The sequence below is a fragment of the Ostrea edulis genome, chromosome 1 (genome assembly GCF_947568905.1).
Source record: "Ostrea edulis chromosome 1, xbOstEdul1.1, whole genome shotgun sequence".
Classification (NCBI taxonomy): Eukaryota; Metazoa; Mollusca; class Bivalvia; order Ostreida; family Ostreidae; genus Ostrea; species Ostrea edulis.
In genome coordinates this window covers 75,725,943-75,751,561 of record NC_079164.1, presented here as the reverse complement: position 1 = coordinate 75,751,561, position 25,619 = coordinate 75,725,943, and the positions used below count along the sequence as shown (strand labels likewise).

Genomic DNA, 25,619 nt, shown 5'->3' with positions numbered 1-25,619 from the left:
ATGTATACTATCACACTGATGTAATCACACTGATGTAGCAGTATGTATACTATCGCACTGATGTACCAGTATGTATACTATCACACTGATGTACCAGTATGTATACTATCACACTGATGTAATCACACTGATGTACCAGTATGTATACTATCACACTGATGTAGCAGTATGTATACTATCACACTGATGTAATCACACTGATGTAGCAGCATGTATACTATCACACTGATGTAGCAGTATGTATACTATCACACTGATGTAATCACACTGATGTACCAGCATGTGTACTATCACGCTGATGAGAGAGCAACAATTGTTGTATACTGAGAGAAAAAGCACAAAACACCACAACTTGTTACCCCCATTGTCAAGTTCCATTTAATTTGCAATGCTGCATTTGCAAGTAAACAAATTTAGTCTACACTCACCCCCACCCACCTATTAATCTTTTCATCATTCTATGTGTATAATCCAATCTATTTCATAAAGAATGTATTTTCTAAATCTATAACTTATCACTACCAATAGAATTTCCTTATTTTCATAGATTTATAAGTAAATACAGAATATCTTTCATATTCATAATCCTATCACTTCATACAGAGTTTTTAAAAAAATATTTACATACATGTATAAACAAACAGTACATGTAGGTAGATTATGTTTTACATTCATACATCTATCAGTTCACATCGAATTTGTTTCTATTCATAAACTTATTAGTACATACACGTACAGTCAAACCTCATTATCTCAAAAATCAATGGGACTGAGAAAAAACTTGCGAGATCTCGGAGGATTCGAGGGTAAAATACTTCAAGAATAAGTGGTTGGGATTTCTGAATCATTTCAACCTAACCATGGTATTTGAGATACTGAAGTTCCACTGTATATAAAGAGTACATATAGGCATATACTTACCAGTAAAAACCGAATATATTTCATGTTCATATTAAAATTCAACAGTGCATATAGAATGTGTTTACATGAAAAGTGTCACATCCATACATACAGAAAATGTATATATACAGTGTTATGGGGAATGTATCCAGAAATATATATAGCAAATATCATTGGTAACCATGATTAAAAATCATATCTCACTGTAACAGGTTTTCATAACTGCAAAAAACTTTAAATGATACACAAATAGTAATAAGGGACAAGATCAAACGTTTAATGTCTTGACAAAAAACTAAATACACATAGTTTTCACTAAGACTCACTCGCTCGTCCTAAAATTAAATATGATGAATGTTGAAATTAATCGATTAACAAGTAAAAGTATACGATTATAAATTACACTCTGTATACCTTTTCTACTGGTTATTCACCAAAGAAAGTGTACATTAAAACTATTAAAAATTTTTTTAAATATAATATTATTCTGTGGTTTTTAACAGGCACTTGTCTTTTTCCACTGAAGTGTAATCGATGTTGGATGACAGAAACTTATGGGAGTTTTTATCCCCCCCTCCCCCTAACTATTTGAATTTAGATTTTTATCCGACATCAACCTTTTGATCTCAAGCTTAATATTAAAATACATGTACATACAATGATTCTGATTTCTGATGAAATTTTTCACCTGCACATAACCAATGAAAACTAGTGTGCTAATTATGCAAAAAGGACTCCTCATTCTCTTGTGAAAATGCTATATGGTTAAAAAGACATATTTGTTATTATGCATATGTTAAAGAACTTTTTTGTTCATACAAGCACAAAAACTGGCATTAATGACAAGTCACCGTCCGTTACATAGGCGTATTAATTCACAGTCGCATACATGTACCCAGAACTTGATATGTTTACATCAAAACTCTTTTGGTAATACTTCTCTGTACAATCATTAACGACAAGCAACCATGGATTTCATATAATAACTTAAGAATATAAATATCCTATACCAGTGTATAAAAATATATCACAGTGAGGTTCCAGCTGACCGCTAGAATTCATCATGTAGCACTCTTTTAACGTTCACAATTTTACTGCTGATAAACACATCCTTATGGTTCTTGATTTCTTCTAGAGAAAGCTTTCCGTCTTTGTTGTCATCCATTAAAGCTACCAGGTTCTTGGCCTCTTGCTTGGATTGATCAGGATTTCTGGGATTCATGTAGTCCTGTCAATTAGCATCAGATAACCATCACTACATTATACACAATCATCAGATAACCATCATTACATTATACATCATCAGATAACCATCATTACATTATACATCATCAGATAACCATCATTACATTATACATCATCAGATAACCATCATTACATTATACACAATCAGATAACCATCACTACGTTATACATCATCAAATAACCATCATTACATTATACACAATCATCAGATAACCATCACTACGTTATATATCATCAGATAACCATCATTACATTATACATCATCAGATAACCATCATTACATTATACATCATCAGATAACCATCATTACATTATACATTATCAGATAACCATCATTACATTACACACAATCATCAGATAACCATCATTACATTATACATCATCAGATAACCATCATTATATTATGCATCATCAGATAACCATCATTACATTATACATCATCAGATAACCATCATTACGTTATACATCATCAGATAACCATCATTACGTTATACATCATCAGATAACCATCACTACGTTATACATCATCAGATAACCATCACTACGTTATACATCATCAAATAACCATCACTACATTATACATCATCAGACAACCATCATTACATTATACACAATCAGATAACCATCATTACATTATACATCATCAGATAACCATCACTACGTTATACATCATCAGATAACCATCATTACATTATACACAATCATCAGATAACCATCATTACATTATACATCATCAGATAACCATCATTACATTATACATCATCAGATAACCATCACTACGTTATACATCATCAGATAACCATCACTACGTTATACATCATCAGATAACCATCATTACATTATACATCATCAGATAACCATCATTACATTATACATCATCAGATAACCATCACTACATTATACATCATCAGATAACCATCACTACGTTATACATCATCAAATAACCATCACTACATTATACATTATCAGATAACCATCATTACATTACACACAATCAGATAACCATCATTACATTATACACAATCATCAGATAACCATCATTACATTATACATCATCAGATAACCATCATTACATTATACATCATCAGATAACCATCATTACATTATACACAATCAGATAACCATCATTACATTATACACAATCATCAGATAACCATCACTACGATATACACAATCATCAGATAACCATCACTACGTTATACATCATCAGATAACCATCATTACATTATACATCATCAAATAACCATCATTACGTTATACACAATCATCAGATAACCATCATTACATTATACATCATCAGATAACCATCATTACATTATACACCATCATCAGATAACCATCATTACATTATACACAATCAGATAACCATCATTACATTATACACAATCATCAGATAACCATCATTACATTATACATCATCAGATAACCATCATTACATTATACACAATCAGATAACCATCACTACGTTATACATCATCAGATAACCATCATTACATTATACATCATCAGATAACCATCATTACATTATACATCATCAGATAACCATCATTACATTATACATCATCAGATAACCATCACTACCTTATACATCATCAGATAACCATCATTACATTATACATCATCAGATAACCATCACTACGTTATACATCATCAGATAACCATCACTACGTTATACATCATCAGATAACCATCATTACATTATACATCATCAGATAACCATCATTACATTATACATCATCAGATAACCATCATTACATTATACACAATCATCAGATAACCATCACTACGATATACACAATCATCAGATAACCATCACTACGTTATACATCATCAGATAACGATCATTACATTATACATCATCAAATAACCATCATTACGTTATACACAATCATCAGATAACCATCATTACATTATACATCATCAGATAACCATCATTACATTATACACAATCAGATAACCATCATTACATTATACACAATCATCAGATAACCATCATTACATTATACATCATCAGATAACCATCATTACATTATACACAATCAGATAACCATCACTACGTTATACATCATCAGATAACCATCATTACATTATACATCATCAGATAACCATCATTACATTATACACAATCAGATAACCATCACTATGTTATACACAATCAGATAACCATCATTACATTATACATCATCAGATAACCATCATTACATTATACACAATCATCAGATAACCATCACTACGTTATACATCATCAGATAACCATCATTACGTTATACATCATCAGATAACCATCATTACGTTATACATCATCAGATAACCATCATTACATTATACACAATCATCAGATAACCATCATTACATTATACATCATCAGATAACCATCACTACGTTATACATCATCAGATAACCATCACTACGTTATACATCATCAGATAACCATCATTACATTATACATCATCAGATAACCATCATTACATTATACATCATCAGATAACCATCACTACATTATACATCATCAGATAACCATCATTACATTATACACAATCATCAGAAAACCATCATTACATTATACATCATCAGATAACCATCACTACGTTATACATCATCAGATAACCATCACTACGTTATACATCATCAGATAACCATCATTACATTATACATCATCATATAACCATCATTACATTATACACAATCATCAGATAACCATCATTACATTATACATCATCAGATAACCATCACTACGTTATACATCATCAGATAACCATCACTACGTTATACATCATCAGATAACCATCATTACATTATACATCATCAGATAACCATCACTACATTATACACAATCATCAGATAACCATCATTACATTATACATCATCAGATAACCATCATTACATTATACATCATCAGATAACCATCATTACATTATATACAATCATCAGATAACCATCACTACGTTATACATCATCAGATAACCATCATTACATTATACATCATCAGATAACCATCATTACATTATACACAATCAGATAACCATCACTACGTTATACATCATCAGATAACCATCATTACATTATACATCATCAGATAACCATCATTACATTATACACCATCATCAGATAACCATCATTACATTATACATCATCAGATAACCATCACTACGTTATACATCATCAGATAACCATCACTACGTTATACATCATCAGATAACCATCATTACATTATACATCATCAGATAACCATCATTACATTATACATCATCAGATAACCATCACTACGTTATACATCATCAGATAACCATCATTACATTATACATCATCAGATAACCATCATTACATTATACACAATCATCAGATAACCATCATTACATTATACATCATCAGATAACCATCATTACATTATACACAATCATCAGATAACCATCATTACATTATACATCATCAGATAACCATCACTACGTTATACATCATCAGATAACCATCACTACGTTATACATCATCAGATAACCATCATTACGTTATACACAATCATCATCTTCTCCCCCTTCTTACATTACTCAATGATCACCCACATTTTAGATGACTTTTGTTATACTACCTCATATTTCACTAGGTCTTTCTGATCCTTATTTTAACTATTAGTGGGAAGGATGAACATAAAATTCAAAAGTCCTACTCCTACATGTATACACTGTTGTGATGCATTTGGATGACAGCAAGTATACTGAATTATGATAGTGTGTAAAATGCTTCTAAATATCATGCACACTACACTCATTCAATATTCTTTCTTTCCAATAAACACACAAACATACCATCAGTTCCTGCTTTGTGGCTACCCCATCTTTATTTTTATCTATGGCTGAAATAAACTCCTTCTTTCTGACCTCCCTTTCCTCCTCCCTCTCCTTCTCTGACCCGGGGTCGTCTCCCATGCTGTCTGGGTTAGAGGTAAACTCCTTCAGGGTCAGGCTCCCATCTTTGTCCTGATCTGTAAATTTTAAAGTCATCAAACAAATTTAAACAAGAGGTACTGTGAGCAATGCTCACTAAGAATACCCCCCGCTTACCCCAATCTCCCAAAGGGTGTTGGTAATAGGTATAAACTACCTCTTTTCTGAGTGTAAAAAACAAATGGCATGACAAACCGAACCATTTTGCTACTTCGATGTCCAGTGCGCTTGACCTTTGACCTTTTGACCCCAAAATTGATAGGGAACATCTTCATCCCATGGGTAGTCCATATGTATGATATGGTGACTGTAGGTGGAAAGGATAATGCTTTAGAGCCCGGAAACCATTGCGTCTACAGACGGACGGACGGACAGACGGACGGACAGACAGACGGACGGACAACCCGATTCCAGTATACCCCCCCACAACTTGTTGCGGGGGGTATAAATATTGTAAATATGTTTGATAATGTGCATATTTTTGTTTTGTTTTTGCTAGTCTTGTGTTATGAATTTACACTGAAAGTAATAAAATCTATTGTGAATTTATGAGCATTTTAAATTTACAACAACAAAAACCCAATACCTAATGAATTAATTATAGAAGAAATCATATTTTCGATCAGTTGAGGACTGTGTTCAGGGTGTCGGAAGCTGAAGAATTCCGATTTATCCAGCTTATTGTCAATAGGAGCAATATCAGCATCAGTCCATTTGAATTTGTACCGTACAAGCTGATCACGTTCTGGAAAAAAAATTAATAACTTAAATCTACATTGTTTCATTGATACCAAAATATCTGTTGTACCACATTCAATAAGGAGAAGATTTCTGTAATCAAACTGGCATAGTGTATGAATTCATACGAGTTCCGTCTCACCATCATCTTTCAGAATATCAGTGTCGTAGTCTTCTAGGTATTTCTCGGTTTCTTTTAACTCATGTCCCTTTGCCAGTAAGAAGTGTTTGTAATATTCTTTCCATTCAACAAAGCCTAAAATGACATTATACAGAAATTGAATAATAACCAAAAAACACATTTCAAAACTTGTCTCTCCGACTAAAGAAATGGAGATTGTTATTTGAAATCCTACAAATTAAGTTTAATTCATTGTGTTTCTAGTCTCAATTTTTTGTTTACGAACCATCTCCATCAGGATCCAGATGTCTAAATATATCATCATTTTCCTCCACAGCCTCATCCATATGGGCATTGATTTTGTCAACAATCCAGGACTCTAGCTCTGTTTTACTTAGATAACCATCTGAATCCACATCTATTCTGATAAAAAAAAATTAAAATGACAGATTTTGAGTTTATATACATAATACATTTGTACAAATAGATTTTTGTGTGTATCTATGAAATTTGAAAATATCCTAAGTTTGGGGTAAGGGATGGGAGGATGGATTAAGTTTCTTCAATTTTAACTGAAATTGACAGTATTTTACCATTTACCCAAAACTAGTACTTTCTACTCTCTGGATTGTTTACTTTCTCCAAAATATCTGTAACTTAAATTTTATTCATATTTCAAAAAATATTTTTACTCCCAAATATACAGAGATTCACCTTCAGAAATTGTTTCAAGGCCATTATGTAATGTTATTGCCATCAAAATTGGTAGGGAAAAGGGAATTCTGGACCTTGTTATAACTTTATCTGACTTTTATCACTCAGTAATTAAGAATGGGTACATGTAAAGTGCGAAACGAAATCTACCGAAATGAAACAGACTGTATAACCAAACTCTTTTAATTATAATAATATTAAAAATGGTATCTCAGGCCCCTGTGAAAGTTACCATGTATAAATGAAATTCGCCTCCCCTTTGATCATAGGCTTTCGGGTTGACTATAATACAAAGTTTTAAAAGTTGGGAAAGGGGTGGTGGTGGTGTGAGTAAGCATAAAGTACATATAAGAAGTTGATTACATTACAAATACCATGTGCAATTAGTTTTGAATCCTGAAATTTCAGAAAGAAAGGTGTTACAGTCTCACAGGTCGGGGGAAACACACTAAACTAGGGGTGGGGTTGCTGGCGTTGGATCCGCCTTTGGGTATGTCTTCCCGTTGTCTTTGTAATTTCTGCTTCCCTTAATGCTCATAAGCCTTTTGATTTTACAAAATGCTGACCTCCTCTTGATATTATTGTATAAAATATTTTTCGTTTTCCATTCCCCATTTTAGCAACACCCCAAATACATGTATATAGATTCCTTTGGAAAAGAAACAAAAGAATATGTGAATTATGTAACCTAAATTGTGTAGAAGATGAATTTCATTTCCTCACTGATTGTCCATTCTATGTTGAAGAGAGGAATATGTTGGGTTTTTTTCATGATATATACAAGCTCAACAAAAACTTATATATTTAATAAGGACAAATTTACTTGGTTGATTATTAATGAAGACAAACCAGTAATTGTCAAATTGAGTGACTATTTAGTTAAAACTTTCAGAAAAAGAAGTGATATGCTTTAAAACTGCAAAAATCATTAATAGTTTATTATTCATATGTTGGTATAATACTGATATTGTTCATTTACTTGTGTATACACCCGATTTGCAATTCATATATGTATGTATACTCATTTCCCCCACATGCTACATCCACATGTAGTTTGCAGTTCATGTAATCTATGTTGTAAACTATTTTTTTTTAATTTCCTTCTTTATAAGCTATCTTGCTGTTATATATGCCCTCTGGGCCCAAAATTGGAATAAACTTAATATCATATCTATCTATAGAATTTTATCTTTACTCTTTAGACTTACTGTATATTATCAATAATAATTTTTAATAATACATGTATATATATATCTTATCGAACTGCATTCATATAATATGGTATACTATTAAATTTTTTCCATCATTGAAAGTGCTCACAACCAAGCAGTTAGAGATAAAAATAAGAGGTTGAATGTCTTCGTGCTTTCAACTTTCTCAAACACCAGCTTCTTCAAACAATGTTTGATGCTAACTGATGGACCACTCAAAATGTATCAGTCAACCTGAAAGACCACATCAACAGGGAAGAGGGACCTGAGATACTGTACCATTTTTTTATTATCATGATTACACAGTTTGGTTCTACAATCTGTTTCGTTTAGCATTTTACAGGTACCCATTAACAATAAACATACTTTTATAAATTTTAAGTGTAAAATTCACTATGAATGAATTTTTTAAAATATTAAAAGCTATCTTTGTAGGAGTAGTAATGTTGGTGATAGAAAGTACAATATCATTCATTGTCAGTTAAGAAATAATGAAAGCAATTTGAACTTTCCCATCACTATATGTCAGACTCTTCCAGTTGTAATAATTGTAATGCATCCTGTCAGGATGCAAATCATTACTTTTTTTTGCAATGTCCTGAGTATGATAATTATAGATATAAACTTTTTCTTAATATAAAAGCTGCATTGGTATCTGACACTGATACATGCATATCCACAAATCTTTTATCATTCGGAAGAAATCCTGAAATTGATTTTGACACCAATAAAAAACTTTTTGAACTTGTACATAAATTTATTGCACTTACCAAAAGATTTAAGTAATCTTCAAATATATTAAATGCACACTATATTAAGAATATATATAACCGGTACCAATACTATATTTTTAAAGTTTGTCTAATATACTCTCTGAATTGTAGTAAGTGCAAATGTTATACAGTTGTTCATCTTTTTCTTCTTTTATATACAGGTACACCCCAAATTAATTACACGTTATACAATTTTGTACATGTACATATCCTGTTAGGGTTCAATTGTCTAAGCCTGCTGCCAAATCCCATCAAATTATTGAATAAATATTGTTTAAATTAAATAAATGTATTAGTAAAAAAGGATATAAAAAAAATGTACAATTCAGATCATTTGGAGCAAGTTGCTTTTTCAGAATCCAAAATGAAAATTGAAACTAGAAAATCTCTCCACAGCTTATCTGGGCATGTGGACCTTTTTGATTCAGATTGTACAGAAGTTTTTCAATGCTGCACTGAAGATATATGGGCATGAACACTGAATCCAAAGGTAAAGTATTCAATTCAGCTGCAAGCATTCACAAACTACATCTAAAAATTTAATTATCCCTACCTATTTTTAGCGGGCAATTTGTCAAAAGTGTCCCTTAATCAGCTTGGGAATAAGTCCTATTGACTATCAAGGTGAACTATAAGGATTTTTTTGGGGGGTGGGGTGAAATCTGCACACTGATCTGTGAAATATTGTTTCCCCACATGCCTGGATTTAAGAAAACCCCAATACTCTCATCATTCACTAAACCACTAAACTTTTTTTCCTACATTCACCGGTGAATAGACTTAATATGCATAAACCAAAGATGATGCTAATTTATGATGAGCCATATTTCATCTCTTAGGATGAAAATTAATTTGAAATCTGCATATTGTAAATCTTTTGTTATTATCTACATGTGCTTTGTTCACTCAATCACAGATTGACAGAAATAGCCAGAGAGGCATCAGAATATGCAATCTGTTTTTCCCCCCTGAAAAATATTAACAGCTAGGACATTCATTCATTTTGGCAGACAGGGCATCACTGTCACATTTTAGTGCGAGATCTAACAGAGGTGTCTTAGCTGAAAGCCAGTATTATTTCCATTCTGCTCTTTATTATAATTGTCTTCATTGCAGCCCAATAATGAATTACATTATAATCAAAACACTTTGAAAGGAAAAAAAACACAACAGATTAGTGATCTGTTGTTTGGATCCACTACAACAGCTTATTATATAATAAGTTATTAATAACAATAGATATATACAAAACATTTCAAACTGAAAAGTTTTCCAACAATTAGAAAAAAGTAATTAAAAGCTGTATTGATGGAGATGATTTAATTGTTTGTTGGCATAAGAATTTGAGTAAATCATGAACCTTGAGTTCCCCTGTTATGTGTACTCAGATTCTATGACACTTGTGACCGCCCCCCGGCCAATGCGACAGATGTGTCAAATTCCGACTAAATCTGCCAAGCGTGAAGTTGCTCAAAAACTTTTATGGAAACTTTGGCAGATGCCATATCATCTGAAATGATATTCTTATAATGATTGGATGATTGTCATTTAAAATTGCAAATATAAGTACTTGTGAAAAATATCCACTAGTTTTGCTTCGGCTATATCTATTGGGTCGTCATCAATTTCTTCGTGATTGCCAAGGAAAACCTCTTTGTGGAAATCTTTGTTTATATGACCATCCTTCTCAAACTTCACAGCATCCACATGATCTGGAGGTAACAACTTCTCAGCATTGATTGAATTTGATATTGATTGTTCAACTACATTTAGAGTTTTAGTTCTTGGTCTGCAGAAAACGACTGAATTGCTTGAAACAAATATAGCAAGTGTCAATAACTTTAACATTTTTCGTGTTCAAGTGTCCGACTTGTGTATCGTTTAGATATTATTCTTTTTTTCATGCGTACACAGATCGATTACAGCGCCACCTATTGAAGTACAAAACGTCATCAAAATTTTAGCAAATAGTTCGTCAACTTGAGTGAATGAAGATTTTATTTGTTCCTATTATGTTGACGTTTGAATTTTAAAAAAAAATACAATTACATCAAACTACACTAAAATAGATTTTTAAACCACTCAACAGTAATATATCTATTTATTTAGATATTTCGTCACATGACACACCGCGTATGAAAAATTCACAGAAGCTAAGAAAGTAGTTCTATTGTTCCAGAAAAATGGCGGAGGTGAAGGCGAACCCACTCACCATTCGAGACTTCAGTAAAGTGATTTTGACACTAGAAAATGTACTTATTCCTGACGATAAACTTTCACCAACACCATCTATGCAGGATGGACTGGATTTAGATACCGAAACAGACTTGAGAATCCTTGGATGTGAACTCCTTCAATCCGCAGGGATTCTTTTAAAACTACCTCAAGTATGTATCAATATACTCTGTATGCAAGTTGATAGCGTATGTTCGTTCCATGTTATCTAAAAAATTATATACTGGGGTTTCTTTTATTATGTCCAATAAGAAGTGAAAATCCATGTATATCGGAGTTCTAAGTCGTTGCGTACACGTTTTCATGGCGTGCTTTGTGATTGTACTGCATGACTAATGGCATTAAGCATAGTAAAGCGCTACACAGTTCTTGGGGGAGGGTGAAATACTTTAAACTTTTAGATAACAGACAATAAAGAATATACAAAATTAAAAGGAGCTGAAATGTAAGACCTAGATTTTTATTTGTTTTTTCTCTCTAATTTGAACAGGTTGGGAACACTTCCCCTATAGATATATTCTCACGAAAACGCAAGTATCCAGGGTTTGACATTTACTTTTTTGAGCACTAGACCAGTCGGGCTACTTCAAATGATTTTTACTAGACCTGACCTTGCATCTACTAGCCCTGACCAACTTTTCAGAAAGAAATTGATAGTTTCTCCATATTTAAATACATATACCTGATTCAAATGACAAACATTAACTTTGAACTAAAACGTATTTCATTGTCTCAAAAAAAAATCTTTAGTCTCCTCATTTAATTTGGTGCTATTTAATTCAAACATATTTTCCCTTTGCTTAAATTCTATATGGCACAGAAATTCTTTGGCCCAATTAGAATAAGATGCCCTGAACCATTTTTTTTTTTTTTTAAAAGTTCTATTTCATAAGCCCTGCTTTGTTTCTTCCCAACCTTTTCTTTTCTTTTCCACTTGGGACATCTTTCCTTGAGGACGAGATCGCAAGAAGTCGTATTTGAATATAGATGGAGACATTCCCACACACATGTCAACATCGAAAAATGGATGTTTACGACGTAATTTATTAATTCCATAAACACTTTTGCAAATCTTTTTTTTTTAATTTGAAATGAATTCAATTTATATCAATTTATCTGAAACATAACTTTACATACATTAACATCGAGTAGATGTCGTAAAAGACCACTTCCGACCGCGACCAAACTAAAAATAGAGATTATGTCATCATGCGGTTCAACTCTTTAAAGTTATTACGTAAATAACTTACTATTTTAGTTAAGAATAAGATATCTTATGGTTTTAAACTAAAGTTTATTGTTTATTTTTTCAACACGACCAGTCGGACTAGTAAATGGACATTTTACCCGACCGGACCTATTATTTAGTAGACTCGGTCGATCGGACGTGCCTTAGTGTCAAACCCTGGTATCCCTCTTTAGCAAGAGTAAATATATCCTGTGCAACTGAGAAAAACACCCGATGTGTTTCACAAGAAAGAAGGAAAAGTGATAAAATGTCCAATACTTCTGTAAAATTTTTATGATATATAGGCCCTAAATCAAAACAAAATCACAATGTGCATTGGATTTCAGAATCCTTCCCTCTATGTAGCAGCGTTGATATGAAATTTCTTGACCGTGTTGTCAATTTTACAGAGACAAATCGCATCATGCTGGATGTGTGTTGCACTTATTCAGCATTGCATGGAATTAATTATTATTTTTAATCAAGACACCAAAGCACCTGTTTATGGTCATGTTTACTTTCTTGCTTAAGAGGGATAATCATGTTTTGCTATAGCAAAATCTTGCTATAAGGTAAGTGTTCCCAACCTGTTAAAATATATAATTGTAGTTAGATTCTTGAAATGTATTCTTGTTTTATTGAAGGTTGCCATGGCAACAGGACAAATACTGTATCAACGTTTCTATTACTCCAAGTCTTTGGTGAAACATAATTACGAGGTAAGTTACAGAAATGCAATTAATGAAGTGCTAACAATGATATTTTGGTGTACGTGGACTGTGAAGAAAGCATGATACACCCTGATGCCTAATTTTTACCATGCTTTTTAATTTTGCAGGTTGTAGCTATGGGTTGTATAAATTTAGCCTCAAAAATAGAAGAATGTCCAAGACGACTGAGAGATGTAATCAATGTATTCCATCACATCAAACAAGTCAGAGGCCAGAAGTAAGTATCTTGCATTACTGTTCTCTTTAAAATGAAGGGGGTGGGGGGACTGTGCACAAAATGTATTCTCTTTTTCAGCTGGTTGAAAATCAACTGTTCTTTGATTATTCTATGTGTTAATAACAGGAAGCAATTAGTTTACTTGACAAATGTTGCATGGATGTTTGATGTTTTTGAGTACGGAGTTTTTAACCTTCCTCACAGTTCCTCCATTAATATTGTTTTTCTCTTTGCTGCATTGTACAGTGTCTGGAGTGAGCTTCCAAGGCATTTAATCATTTCTGGATATTGGTGACCTATGACCCAAACATGGTTTCCCTACATGTTGTGGCCATCAAAGTAATCACTGCTTGTTAGTGACTATGGTTTGTATCATGAATGGGTTTCAAATTTTGCTGTCAGTGGCTTAAGAAAGGCAGAACAGCCATTAAATGACTTTAAATTGTAGCCTTGCTATTGAGTAAAATGTTATTTTGATGATATATTGTACATAATGTAGCACATCGCATATTTTAAAGGCTTTATCTATTGTCTTTTGCAGACATAAATATAATCATGAATTTCATGGAAATATTTGTTGTATGTATTGTTGAATATTGAATGCAGGTTTTTGAGAATGACTGCAGAACTTAAGATAATAATAATAATACCATATTTATATAGCACTCTTTTCATACACTATGTACCCTCAAAGGTGCTAATGGAAAAATTACAGGAAAAGTACAATGGTCTTAAAAATCAGCAGGGTTTTCAATAAGAAATAGGTAAGCAAGCGGATTTATCATTGAAACGAATGTGGACATTGAGTATGTCTAGATCTGTTTAGTAGCACATGCAGAAGTATCTATTTTGTTAGTGGTTTATTTTTGCAGTAAAATTAAGAAATTGTAATAAAGAAATTGTTTTGAAAGGCATACATTTATAGTGGTATATATTATTTATTTTGAAGATTTTGGAGTATCCCATATAACATAAGTAATCTGTCACATAAGATCCAGTAAAAGCTAATATTGCTGATGCATCAAAACTTTAATTTCATGAATGAAAGTTCATTTCATAATGAAAGACTTTGTGTGACAATTTATTACCTAACCCCCCAATTTAGACCTCTTTGGAAATAAAATTTGTTGCTTGAAGTCCCTTCATATTTGATTATTTACATTAGTAATGCCCCAAAAATTTACAATCCATTGTTAATACTCAGATTAACCCATGATTAAAGCAACTACGCTTTTATGGCAAGCATTTGTTTTCAGTAGAACTAGAAGAAGAAAAATTTTGTGACCTAGAATAGCACCAGGATATAACTACATGTATTTGAATAAACAGCAAAGTGTTTGTTTAGAACAGATCTTGATACATAGTCATAGTGTGATTGACAATCACGCTGTGCAGTACAACAAAGGAAATTCAACCTGCCGATTTCTGTCGAGCAGCGACATTTTGCTGGGTGCAGGTGCTTATTGAAAACCCTGAATCAGTGTATCACTTTGTTTATGATTTATATGTGCAGTTTAACATGAAATGTGCACCCAAAAAAATGGTAAAGCCACTGTTCAGCATATATGCAAAATTGAAGCAGCAAGAAAATCAAAAATGGAGGAATTGTGGGGAAAACACAAGGCTACACATTATCAACACATGCCATGTTTTGCTAATTCTTGCATTTTAGGACTATTCATCCTTTAATACTGGACCAGAACTACATCACAACCAAGAATCAAGTGATCAAAGCAGAACGTCGTATACTGAAAGAGCTGGGGTTCTGTGTGCATGTACAGCATCCACATAAGGTATATCATTTCATGTCATACTATTTTAACATTGTTATTATGAATGTCATACAAGAGTGCATGGGGAGGGTCCAGACATGTACAACACATATTTATGAAATTGAAATTTTATAGTTAACTCTACGCGGTGGTGACATGTTCATGTAGGGGAAACTGCTAGATAAGCCCACCTTAGATTTGGCATGCAGTGGTTGTAGTCATGGTACTTGCAGTCAAGACCGTGGTGTTTGTATGATGTTTGAACATTTGTCATCATGTTGTGATATTTTTCAGGTCATTGTGATGTACTTGCAAGTACTCGAAGCAGAGAGAAATCAGAGACTTGTGCAGTGTGCTTGGTAGGTATTCTTAATGTAACATAGTTGTATTGTCAAATTGAGATGCCATATCTTTCGTATATGGGTAAAGTTGTTTATGTGATAAAGATGTTTCTTTTGATGTATAACACAAATTTTGCACATACATTTTGCACCATTAGTGAGGTTTTCGCCATATCTGTTTTGAAAGAAAGAAAAAATCTTGTTCTTAATGCTGGTTCATTATGTTGAAAACAAATAGTGAATTTGTTACAATAAGAGGGAGAGGCCACCTGAAATTTATTTCAACCTGTAAAAGCAATAAATGTGTAAGTTCGGCGGATGGATTTCAACAGTGAAATAGTATATTTGTAACAAATAAACTGATTGGTGATCTACAAACTTGGAAATTATGTAAGTTATGTGTACTTGTATCACAACATGTAACACTGCCAATCTCATTCTCTCTCTAGAAAATAATGTAGTATTATAACATTCATTATTTGTGAAATATTTCTCAATTGAAATTGATTTTGTCTCAAGAGCTACTATTTAGCACTTGTGGAAATACACAAGGAATAGAGTATTCTTCAGTGCCTTCAGTCTTGCATACATTTTCATGTGTTGTACGAGGAAACCATATTAATGCTGAACTTTTCCTTTTTGCCTACCCCAGAATTAGGTGGGTAGAGATGTCTGTCATTGCAACGTCTGCCTAGCTGCCAGAAACGCTCCACAATGTTCAAGAATTCCATCTTTGCCATGGTCTGACACATAGGCGAGAAATGGACAGAACAGAACCAAGTCACCAGACTGGAACCAGCATCCGGAAAGTAACTGAAGTATTCCATCTCGGCATGGAAAAGTTCAGTTATGTTATTGATAAAATATGGATGATTTTACTTTAGAACTTTCATGTCTTGCTTTACATGTTATTGTCATGGTGAAATGAATGAAAAGGCAAAGCTTAATGAAAAAGACTTATTAGTATAGTGGAAATGATTGATGTATGTTAAAACTATTACATTCTGTGTTGGATAAGGATGTAGGAGAGTGAACATTTTAGGAGTAAACCTTTGAACATATACATTATCAGAAGAGTGTATATTTGACAAGAAACTTTTGCAGTTGTGATAAAGTGTTCCATCCACATACTGGAGCTATACTGGAGATTCCTATGGAGAACAAGACTGTTGTATCTGTTATAGAAGACTCTGGAGTGTTGGCAAGCAAGCAGATAGTCGATATCCGCCTGAATAATTTCATTTTTCTTTATTTTTTAACAAATTATTAATTGCACAGGAACTCCAGCAACTTTGGGTGCATTTTAATCAACAGCACAAGGAAAATGGTTGGTATTTTTATGGTTTTCTCAATTACACACGCTAGGAAATGATATGCAGTTTTAAAGAGAGGTGTGCTTGAACATGAAGGTACAAAACAAGCAAAATATGTCTAAATTTGTGTGTGTACATGTTCCCCAAATATTATTGTGATTATTTCATTGCATGTGGAGATTAAAGTATGAAAGTGAATGAGGTATTAGAAAGTTTGTTTTCTTTTGCAGGAACTACATGAATGATAGTTTCAGAACAGAAGTATTTGTGAGGTTCCAGCCAGACACGATAGCATGCGCTTGTATATACTTAGCTGCTAGACAGCTTCAGGTATGTAAGGGGTACATATTTTCAGCCGTCTTCTACGCCAACAACTTTAATCATAGCTACAAAATAATACTTGAAATTGTTTCTGTAAAGAGTATGGGGACAAAAGTGTTGAGAAATATATTAAATGTTGAAATGTTTGATTGTATAACATTAATGAAGCTTCCCTTGCATTAGAAATATTATAATTCTTGTGGTTAACTCTATTATTCATTAGTATTTTATCTAAATTGTGTCCATGCAGGGTTTGACATTTACTTTTTTGAGCACTAGACCAGTCGGGCTACTTCAAATGATTTTTACTAGACCTGACTTTATATCCACTAACCCTGACCAACTTTCCAGAAAAAAACCCTGATAGTTTCTCCATGTTTAAATACTTCAACGTTAAGTTTGAACCAAAACGTATTGTCTCAAAATATCTTATTAGTCTCGTCATTCAATTTGATTTTCAAACACGTTTTCTGTTTCTTTAAATTTTACCTAACACGGATATTCTTTAATCTATTTAGTATAAAATGACCTCATCTGGCTTTTTATTTCATTTACATTTCATAAGCCCTGCTTTGTTTCTTCTTAACCTTTTCTTTTTTCTCCTGGGACGTCTTTCCTTGAGGACGAGAAGTCGTATTAAAATATAGAGACATTCCCGCACACTATGTCAACACCGATAAATAGTCGTTTACGATGTAATTTATTAAGGGCTATTCCAGAAATAAATACATGGGGGGGTTGGGAGGCACCTTTTGTATATACCAAGTACCCATAAAAAAAAAAATAAAAAATTACCCCATGACCCATCAAATTAATAAACTCATTTTACAATGACCCATCTAATAAAAAAAAAAACTAACCAGACCCACCACAAAAATATTTTTAAAAATGAAAACGGTACAAATCTCGCGAGGTTTTCGGGACAAACATTCTAGTCAATGACGCGGTAATGCCTGTGCGACATTGCATCACAGTAGTTCTGAAGAAACGATGTCACATCAACAATCAAAGGCATCTATGGCGGAAATGTTGGAAAGATTGGGAGTCCAAACGATGCTATTATCATGAAATGGGTATGGATATGTTTTTCCACGAATCGTTCGTCTTCTAATGGAGCCCGCGCCCGGAGGCCTCTATATCACCATCACAACGACTGATAATTATAACGCATCGGTACCCTCGTATAAATCAACTAAGGTTTGCCTATTTTTATTAGAAAACGGAATACCGATTGGTTTCAAAATATTCCCAAAATCGATGCACTGTAAACTGTAATAATCTACAGAACAGAGTTCGCCGTCATCACGTCCAAAGGGACCCTATTAAACGCACCTCTAATTTGAAGAGTGCCGTAATGGAAAGTTATGCGCTGCAAAGAGCGACAACTCGAATAGTTCTATGTTACTTTCGATTTCGAAAGCACGTTTTCAATTTTCCCTCCTAACGTTTTGTAACCAACACGACAAGAGCGACAATAAAAATATTCTGAAAACTCAACACCCACGTAGCACAAAATAAAACAATAGAAACTACCCACTACCCATAATAAATATTTTATTAACAATCCCACCACGGACCAATTAAAATATGAAAAAATACGACCACCCCCACAAAAAAATATCATTTGCCGCCCGACCCCCCCATTTGATCATTTCTGGAACAGCCCTAACTTGATAAACACTTTATTATAGTCAATTCAAATAAACTGTTTAAAATTAACATCGAGTAGATGTCGTAAAACATCACTACCGACCGCGACTTATTTATTAGAACTAAAAATAGAGATTATTCCATCACACGGTTCAAGATTGCTTGCAAATTCTTTACAATTATTTTCTTTTTAGTTAAGAATAAAATATCTTACTGTTTAAAGTAAAGTTCCTTGTTTATTTTTAACACAACCAGTCGGACTAGTAAATCGACATTTAACCCGACCGGACCTATCATTTAGTAGACTCGGTCGGTTGGACGTGCCTTAGTGTCAAACCCTGCCATGTGATTACATTTGAAATTCTTTCTTGTGTTTTGTACAACATTGCTTTGATTAGGGTAAATTAGTAAATGATCCAAGTAGGTCGGAGTATGTTGGGGATAAAATTGTTCTAATTACCTCAATTGGAGGTAAAGCGGACTGATCAGATGAAGAAAAGTCGTCCCCAAATATTTCGCTATTTAATCAACTGTCAAGATAGTTGTTTCTAGTGTTAGAAACTTGGTACAATTTTATTTTTCAAGAATTTTGTCCCCCTACTGTAGATAAATGGATCTGTTAATAGTGGTATTGAAAAGTTTGTGTTCATATGTACTGATGACATTTTTTTTTTCTCAGATTCCACTGCCAACCAGTCCACCTTGGTTTGCCCTTTTCAATGTCGATGAGAACCACATTCAGGAAATCTGTCTCACCATCTTGAAGCTTTATGCCAGACCAAGAGTAAGTCCAAATTACTTGGTTTGATGTATTGAAACAATTTCAGTGTATATTGTATTAGATTAGAAGAGTTGCACATACACCGAGGAAATAAATTTTGATAGTTCTCTGTCACTGATTATGAGATGCATCATGGGTTTCATTTTATTTCCAGCCAAATCATGAAAAATTGGAGGCTAAAGTGAATGAATTAAAGAAAGCACAGATGGAAGCCAAAAATCGAGCTAAAGGTCTGTCATCGGATCATGGTACACCGAAAGATGCCTCAAGACCCTGTTAGTCATCAGTTTTTCCCACTCATTGTTTCTGCTGAATATTTGATTAGGAAGTATGAATAAAATGATCATTGTATTTTACAGGTTCTCCGAAAAATGTGAGTCCCAATCCAGCATTATTACATGCCTTAAAACGCATCAAGGCTGAGGAGGATAAACACTCAGAGAATGGGTCTATGTAAGTCGAGTTTGGATGAAACTTGGTATTATATATTATCATACAGAAGTTCTAGAACATGCATGTGTAAGAAAACACATTACTCACTGAATTACAATGTAGGAGTTTGGGATATTCGATAGGTAATGAATGTGGTTTTTCTTATTACAGAAGGAACAACATCAAAAAATCAAGGTCAAGAAGTAGGGGCAGGTAGGCAACTTAAACTTGTCTGGTATTAAGAATGCGTACAATTTAATTTCAGATGTCATTGACAAAACATTTATTGTTGTTTGGCATTATTGGGTACAATGACAGTAAAGATGTCCTATATGAAATTCCTTCGCTTGAGTACAATTCAGTTTTCCTGTTGATGCAGGTGTTGTGAATTGCACCAGAATTGTTTTCCTTTAAATTCATTAGTTCAATGATGTACATGTGTAACTATGGTTGGTATAGAACAGATAACGCCTATAGATAAACAGCTTCATTGATTATGAAAATGTGAACTGTTCAGGTTTAAAATACATGAATGAATGATTACTGTGATATCCCACAGGTCCTCATCGAGTAGGAGTGACAGCAAAAGCCCTAGAAGAAACAGAAGGCATAGCAGATCTAGGTCTCCGCCATCAAAGAAACACAAAAAAGACAAGTACATCAGTTCTCATGATCGTGATCGTTATGTGTCAGCAAAGGAGCATAAACATTCCCATAAACGGAAGAAGCAGTCGCGTTCCAGGAGTATAAGTCGTTCCCCAAGTAGATCTCCAGACCGGTACAAGTCTGTCAGCAGGAAAAAATACTACAAAGAAAAGGACCATTATTATTCCCCAGAAAGACATTCCGCAAAACGCAGGAGAAATGGACATTCTAGTCCAGGAAGGGACCGCTATGATAAATACAGGAGATGAATAGAATAGAACGGGAATTCAAAGGGCATTGAACTGTTTTTGCAATATTGATCCTCCTCCTCAAGTGCGTTATTTTATTTTCAGCAAGTGCATATTTATGTTCTCGATGCATGTTATGCATTGAATATATGAATTTTGATTGTATGTGTATGCATGAGCAATTGGATGTTTGTTTAATGATGGAAGCGTACCGGTAACGTGCATAAATCTGTGATAAATGTGTGTGTATTGATGAAAAATTTGGTCATGAAATGCTGTACGTTTTTTAACTTTGCAGGGATTTTGCAGAATCATGTTTTGTACTATTAAAGGAGATCTGACATTTTGTATTACAACATTGATAGCAGATGCTATTATGAATTAATAAACAGTCGTTTCAGTAATGTTTATTATTTATAAGGTGTTGAAAGTACATTATTTTTAAAGATTTAACTGGTTCCGTAAAATATGTTGTATTTATGGTAGGGTGGGGCCAAACTTGGTATATAGTGTATATGTTAAATAATATCTTCTTTAATGCTGCTGATACCAAACTGAAACTTAGTACATGTAGATATGTAGTCCTTTACCAAAATTGTAAATTTTGTGATCCTAGTGGGTAAGGGTTGGTTCCTGGGGGAGTTGGCACTAAAAGGAGTATAGTATGTAATTTAAACTTCGTCACCAAAAACACCCAGTAAATTCCTATAGAACTTTATTAATGATCGGTGCACCATTTAGAACATGTCACTTGGGTACACCCTGAACACTGGTGCATGTAGTCTTCTGACGGGCCTCGGTCAGCACAGCAACTGGTTGTTGGTGATGAATAGTTATCAGTTCAACAGTTAGGCTATATGAACTAATGGAATAGCGCGTTTGGCGCCCATTCTAGGACTTGTGCCACAGAATATGCTTTCGCGGTTGATTACGATGACAATATTGGTACGATGTCGAATAGACCCCAGTAATGTCACGGGTAGTAACAAGTTCATGTTACAGTTGTTTCAACCGTCTTGTTTAAGTCGGCATTTTGCAAATTATATGGTTATAATCTAGTTTGCTAATACAACCTTATCACTGGATTAAATGCTGTCTGGCGTGTTTCATACCAATTGTAAGGCCGTTCTTGGCACACTGATTTTGACTACGGATTACTCCGTTTACCTGATGAAGATTTAAGGCTCGCGACGGGTGTGACCGGTCGACAGAGGAAGCTAACTCCTTGGCACCTGATATATCCAGGGGTCCGTGTTTGCGCAACTCCCTATTTTTTTATTCCTTATAAGAGTTATATGAGATTGATCACTGTTCCATGTATCTTCTTCTTTCATATATATCAACCAATCTGAAGTTTAATTAATTTTCTTATCTCATCATACATCTCGTCATCCACCATCGCGATCCACCCGCAAACGTCAACAGCTATTAAACGACTGAGATTAGATTTTAGATCACCTAAGTATTTTTAAGTTCCTATATCTTTTCATTTTTTTATTATTTTTTTTTTTTTTATATTTTTGTGTGTGCACATACCGGTACATCAGATATGTACATTAAAGATGTTCGCACCTGAGATTTGGAGAAATGTCATTTTTTGGGAAGTGTATTTTTGATTTCTACATTGAAGGAGAATTAGGAAATTAAAAAGAAAAAACGGGTCACAACGCGCTTGTTATTGAGCTACAATGTTCTAAACATGACCTTATTGCACTTATAATATTTATTATACCCCCCCCCCCCCCCAACAAGTTGGGGGGGGGGGGGGTTATACTGGAATCAGGTTGTCCGTCTGTCCGTCCGTCCGTCTGTAGACGCAATGGTTTCCGGGCTCTAAAGCATTATCCTTTCCACCTACCGTCACCATATCATATATATGGACTGCCCATGGGGTGAAGATTTTGGGGTCAAAAGGTCAAAGGTCAAGCGCACTGGACATCGAAGTAGCAATATGGTTCGGTTTGTCATGCCATTTGTTTTTTACACTCAGAAAAGAGGTAGTTTATACCTATTACCAACACCCTTTGGGAGATTGGGGTAAGCGGGGGGTATTCTTAGTGAGCATTGCTCACAGTACCTCTTGTTCAATTAAACTTAATTGATTTGTCTGTTGGTGAACACAACATTAGCAACACAAATCAATCATTACATAAAATAGATACATAATCATGTCCTCTTACAGTTACAGATAAAAAAAAAAAGTTGAATATTAGTATTGGAAATAAATGATGACCTTTTTGCGCTTGATATACGGGGGGAAAAAATCATGATATCAAATTTGAGAGTTTAAAATTAATTTCATTTTCTAAAATTCCACATAATTTTCCAGGTCTTGTCTTAAAATTTGAAATGGAACTTTAAAAAATGGGGGTTGGAGACCAAATTTTTAAATTATTGGCGAAAATACTGAATTTTTTATCAAAATTTCAAGTAAGTTTTATAATTCAATTATTTATTGATTCACCATTTGAAGAATGTTGGCATACAATCATGTTACACAATATGAGATATATAATGACAATAAACTAATTACTAACAGTTCATTTACATATATGTAAATACAAGTATATATTTGATATGTACCTGTGATATTAGACTATGTATGCAATTTAGTATTGCATAATACATAAATTAAATGTTATAGCACTCATTTTTTTGGTGCGCAATTCAAAACATTCATGTAAAAATTCACAAAACCTTGTAGCATGAACTACATTGACAGGGTTGCATAGTACTTTACAATGGTTTTCCTTTGATATATCATCTCTGAATTGTAGATGTTCAAAGGGTAATATTTCTTTCTTATATCTTTACACATGAAGCAGTCATATAAAAAATGTAACTCATCTTCAACGGTAGTTTTACAAAACTGACAAAAACGACATTCTTTTGGAATACATGGTTTTGAATATCTACCAGTTTCAATTTCTAAAGGGTGGGCAGATATTCTTAGTTTTGTTAATCTAGAACGGACTACTTTAGCAATTGGAAATTTCAAATAGTCTTATAAGAATCGGAAACAAATTAAAAGATTACAACATTTGAACTAGTTCCAAGTCTTAACTACTTGTGTCATAAATTAGAAAACTGAAATACACGTATAGGAGTATAAAAATAGAAGATATATTGGATGAAACGGAAACTGTAATATCACGCAGATTTAGAACGTTTTGATTAATCAATCCTTCCGCCACAAAATATAGTCCCTGCAAAACCCTTTCAAAATTTGAATTGACACAATTTTTTTTTCAACTTGATAGTGTTCAGTAATAGATGTGTAATGTGTTTGCACCAATGGGATTGAACCAGTAGATACTTAGTTGTAGCATCCTGCGCAGTTGTGCTCAAAAACCCAGGAGCTAACTTCCTTAATTAATATATATATTATATCCAGGGGAAAAAAGAAACAAAGCATAAGCTGAAGGTATGTGGAATTTGAGAGGGGGGGGGGGGTCGGTTAAGAAAACAACAGGTTCCAACGATTCCGTTGGGCATCAAACTTTTCCTTTTTATTATTTTTATACGAAATAAATACTTTTTACAAATAAATATTTGTGTTTCATAAACAAAATTCATTTGTGATATTGCAGCACACACACTCAAGGACTTCTCAGCGGTGCATCATGCTGTGTACACATAGTATTCAAACCATAAGATAATAGTGTTTTGTATCATACTATTATTTTCAGTAAAACCAAAAATAAAAGATTTTTTTTTTTTGTAATTTAGCTGTCTGTAAGTCAGTCTTACCTTCCAGAAAATGCTCAAATTCTTCTAGAAAACAAATGTAAAAAAAAAAAAAAAAAAAAAAAAAAAAAAAAAAATTGTTTCCTCTTTAGAAAGACAATGATTGCAGTACTTGGAGTCAATTTTTTTTAAAAATTTTGAATAAAATAGAATGTGTAGCTAAGATTCGATTTATAATTCTGTATTGAAACCATACATAAAATTGCTATCTTTTGTCACTCTTCGAAGGGTATTTTATGAATTATTTTCCATTTTTTAGTGTTAACTTCTAATAGCTCACTCCATTTTGTTTTGCCTGATGTGATTGAGGTATTT

The 25,619-nt window shown here is 33.3% G+C and overlaps 2 protein-coding genes across 3 annotated transcripts; one reads left to right on the top strand and one right to left on the bottom strand.

The window, feature by feature from the left end:
• Positions 1-350: 350 nt before the first annotated feature.
• On the bottom strand, positions 351-11,807 carry LOC125681119 (45 kDa calcium-binding protein-like). Its single transcript, XM_048921055.2, has 6 exons — positions 11,214-11,807; positions 7,232-7,368; positions 6,967-7,080; positions 6,673-6,831; positions 5,949-6,124; positions 351-2,128 (listed from the first exon to the last, which is right to left on the bottom strand). The coding sequence occupies exons 1-6, from the start codon at positions 11,489-11,491 to the stop codon at positions 1,952-1,954; spliced, it is 1,041 nt and encodes a 346-aa protein (XP_048777012.2). The 5' UTR covers positions 11,492-11,807; the 3' UTR covers positions 351-1,951.
• Positions 11,808-11,826: 19 nt separating this feature from the next.
• On the top strand, positions 11,827-21,961 carry LOC125681753 (cyclin-L1-like). 2 transcript variants are annotated; one of them, XM_048921961.2, is made up of 11 exons: positions 11,827-12,030; positions 13,751-13,825; positions 13,945-14,054; positions 15,727-15,847; positions 16,121-16,185; positions 17,711-17,810; positions 20,131-20,235; positions 20,387-20,507; positions 20,592-20,685; positions 20,836-20,877; positions 21,224-21,961. In XM_048921961.2, the coding sequence occupies exons 1-11, from the start codon at positions 11,827-11,829 to the stop codon at positions 21,576-21,578; spliced, it is 1,392 nt and encodes a 463-aa protein (XP_048777918.2). In that variant the 3' UTR covers positions 21,579-21,961. The 2 variants fall into 2 exon arrangements, with proteins under 2 accessions (XP_048777918.2, XP_056016760.1); XM_056160785.1 differs by lacking the exon at positions 11,827-12,030 and adding an exon at positions 12,384-12,408.
• The last annotated feature ends 3,658 nt before the right edge of the window (positions 21,962-25,619 follow it).

Coding starts and splice junctions, on each gene's coding strand:
- LOC125681119 (XM_048921055.2), bottom strand. CDS start 11,491: ATGTTAAAGTTATTGACACTTGCTATATTTGTTTCAAGCAATTCAGTC. Junction 7,369..11,213: donor CTAGTGGATATTTTTCACAA/GTACTTATATTT, acceptor TTTTTTTATCAG/AATAGATGTGGATTCAGATG. Junction 6,832..6,966: donor TGATATTCTGAAAGATGATG/GTGAGACGGAAC, acceptor TTTTTTTTCCAG/AACGTGATCAGCTTGTACGG.
- LOC125681753 (XM_048921961.2), top strand. CDS start 11,827: ATGGCGGAGGTGAAGGCGAACCCACTCACCATTCGAGACTTCAGTAAA. Junction 17,811..20,130: donor TAGCTGCTAGACAGCTTCAG/GTATGTAAGGGG, acceptor TTTTTTTCTCAG/ATTCCACTGCCAACCAGTCC. Junction 20,878..21,223: donor AGGTCAAGAAGTAGGGGCAG/GTAGGCAACTTA, acceptor GATATCCCACAG/GTCCTCATCGAGTAGGAGTG.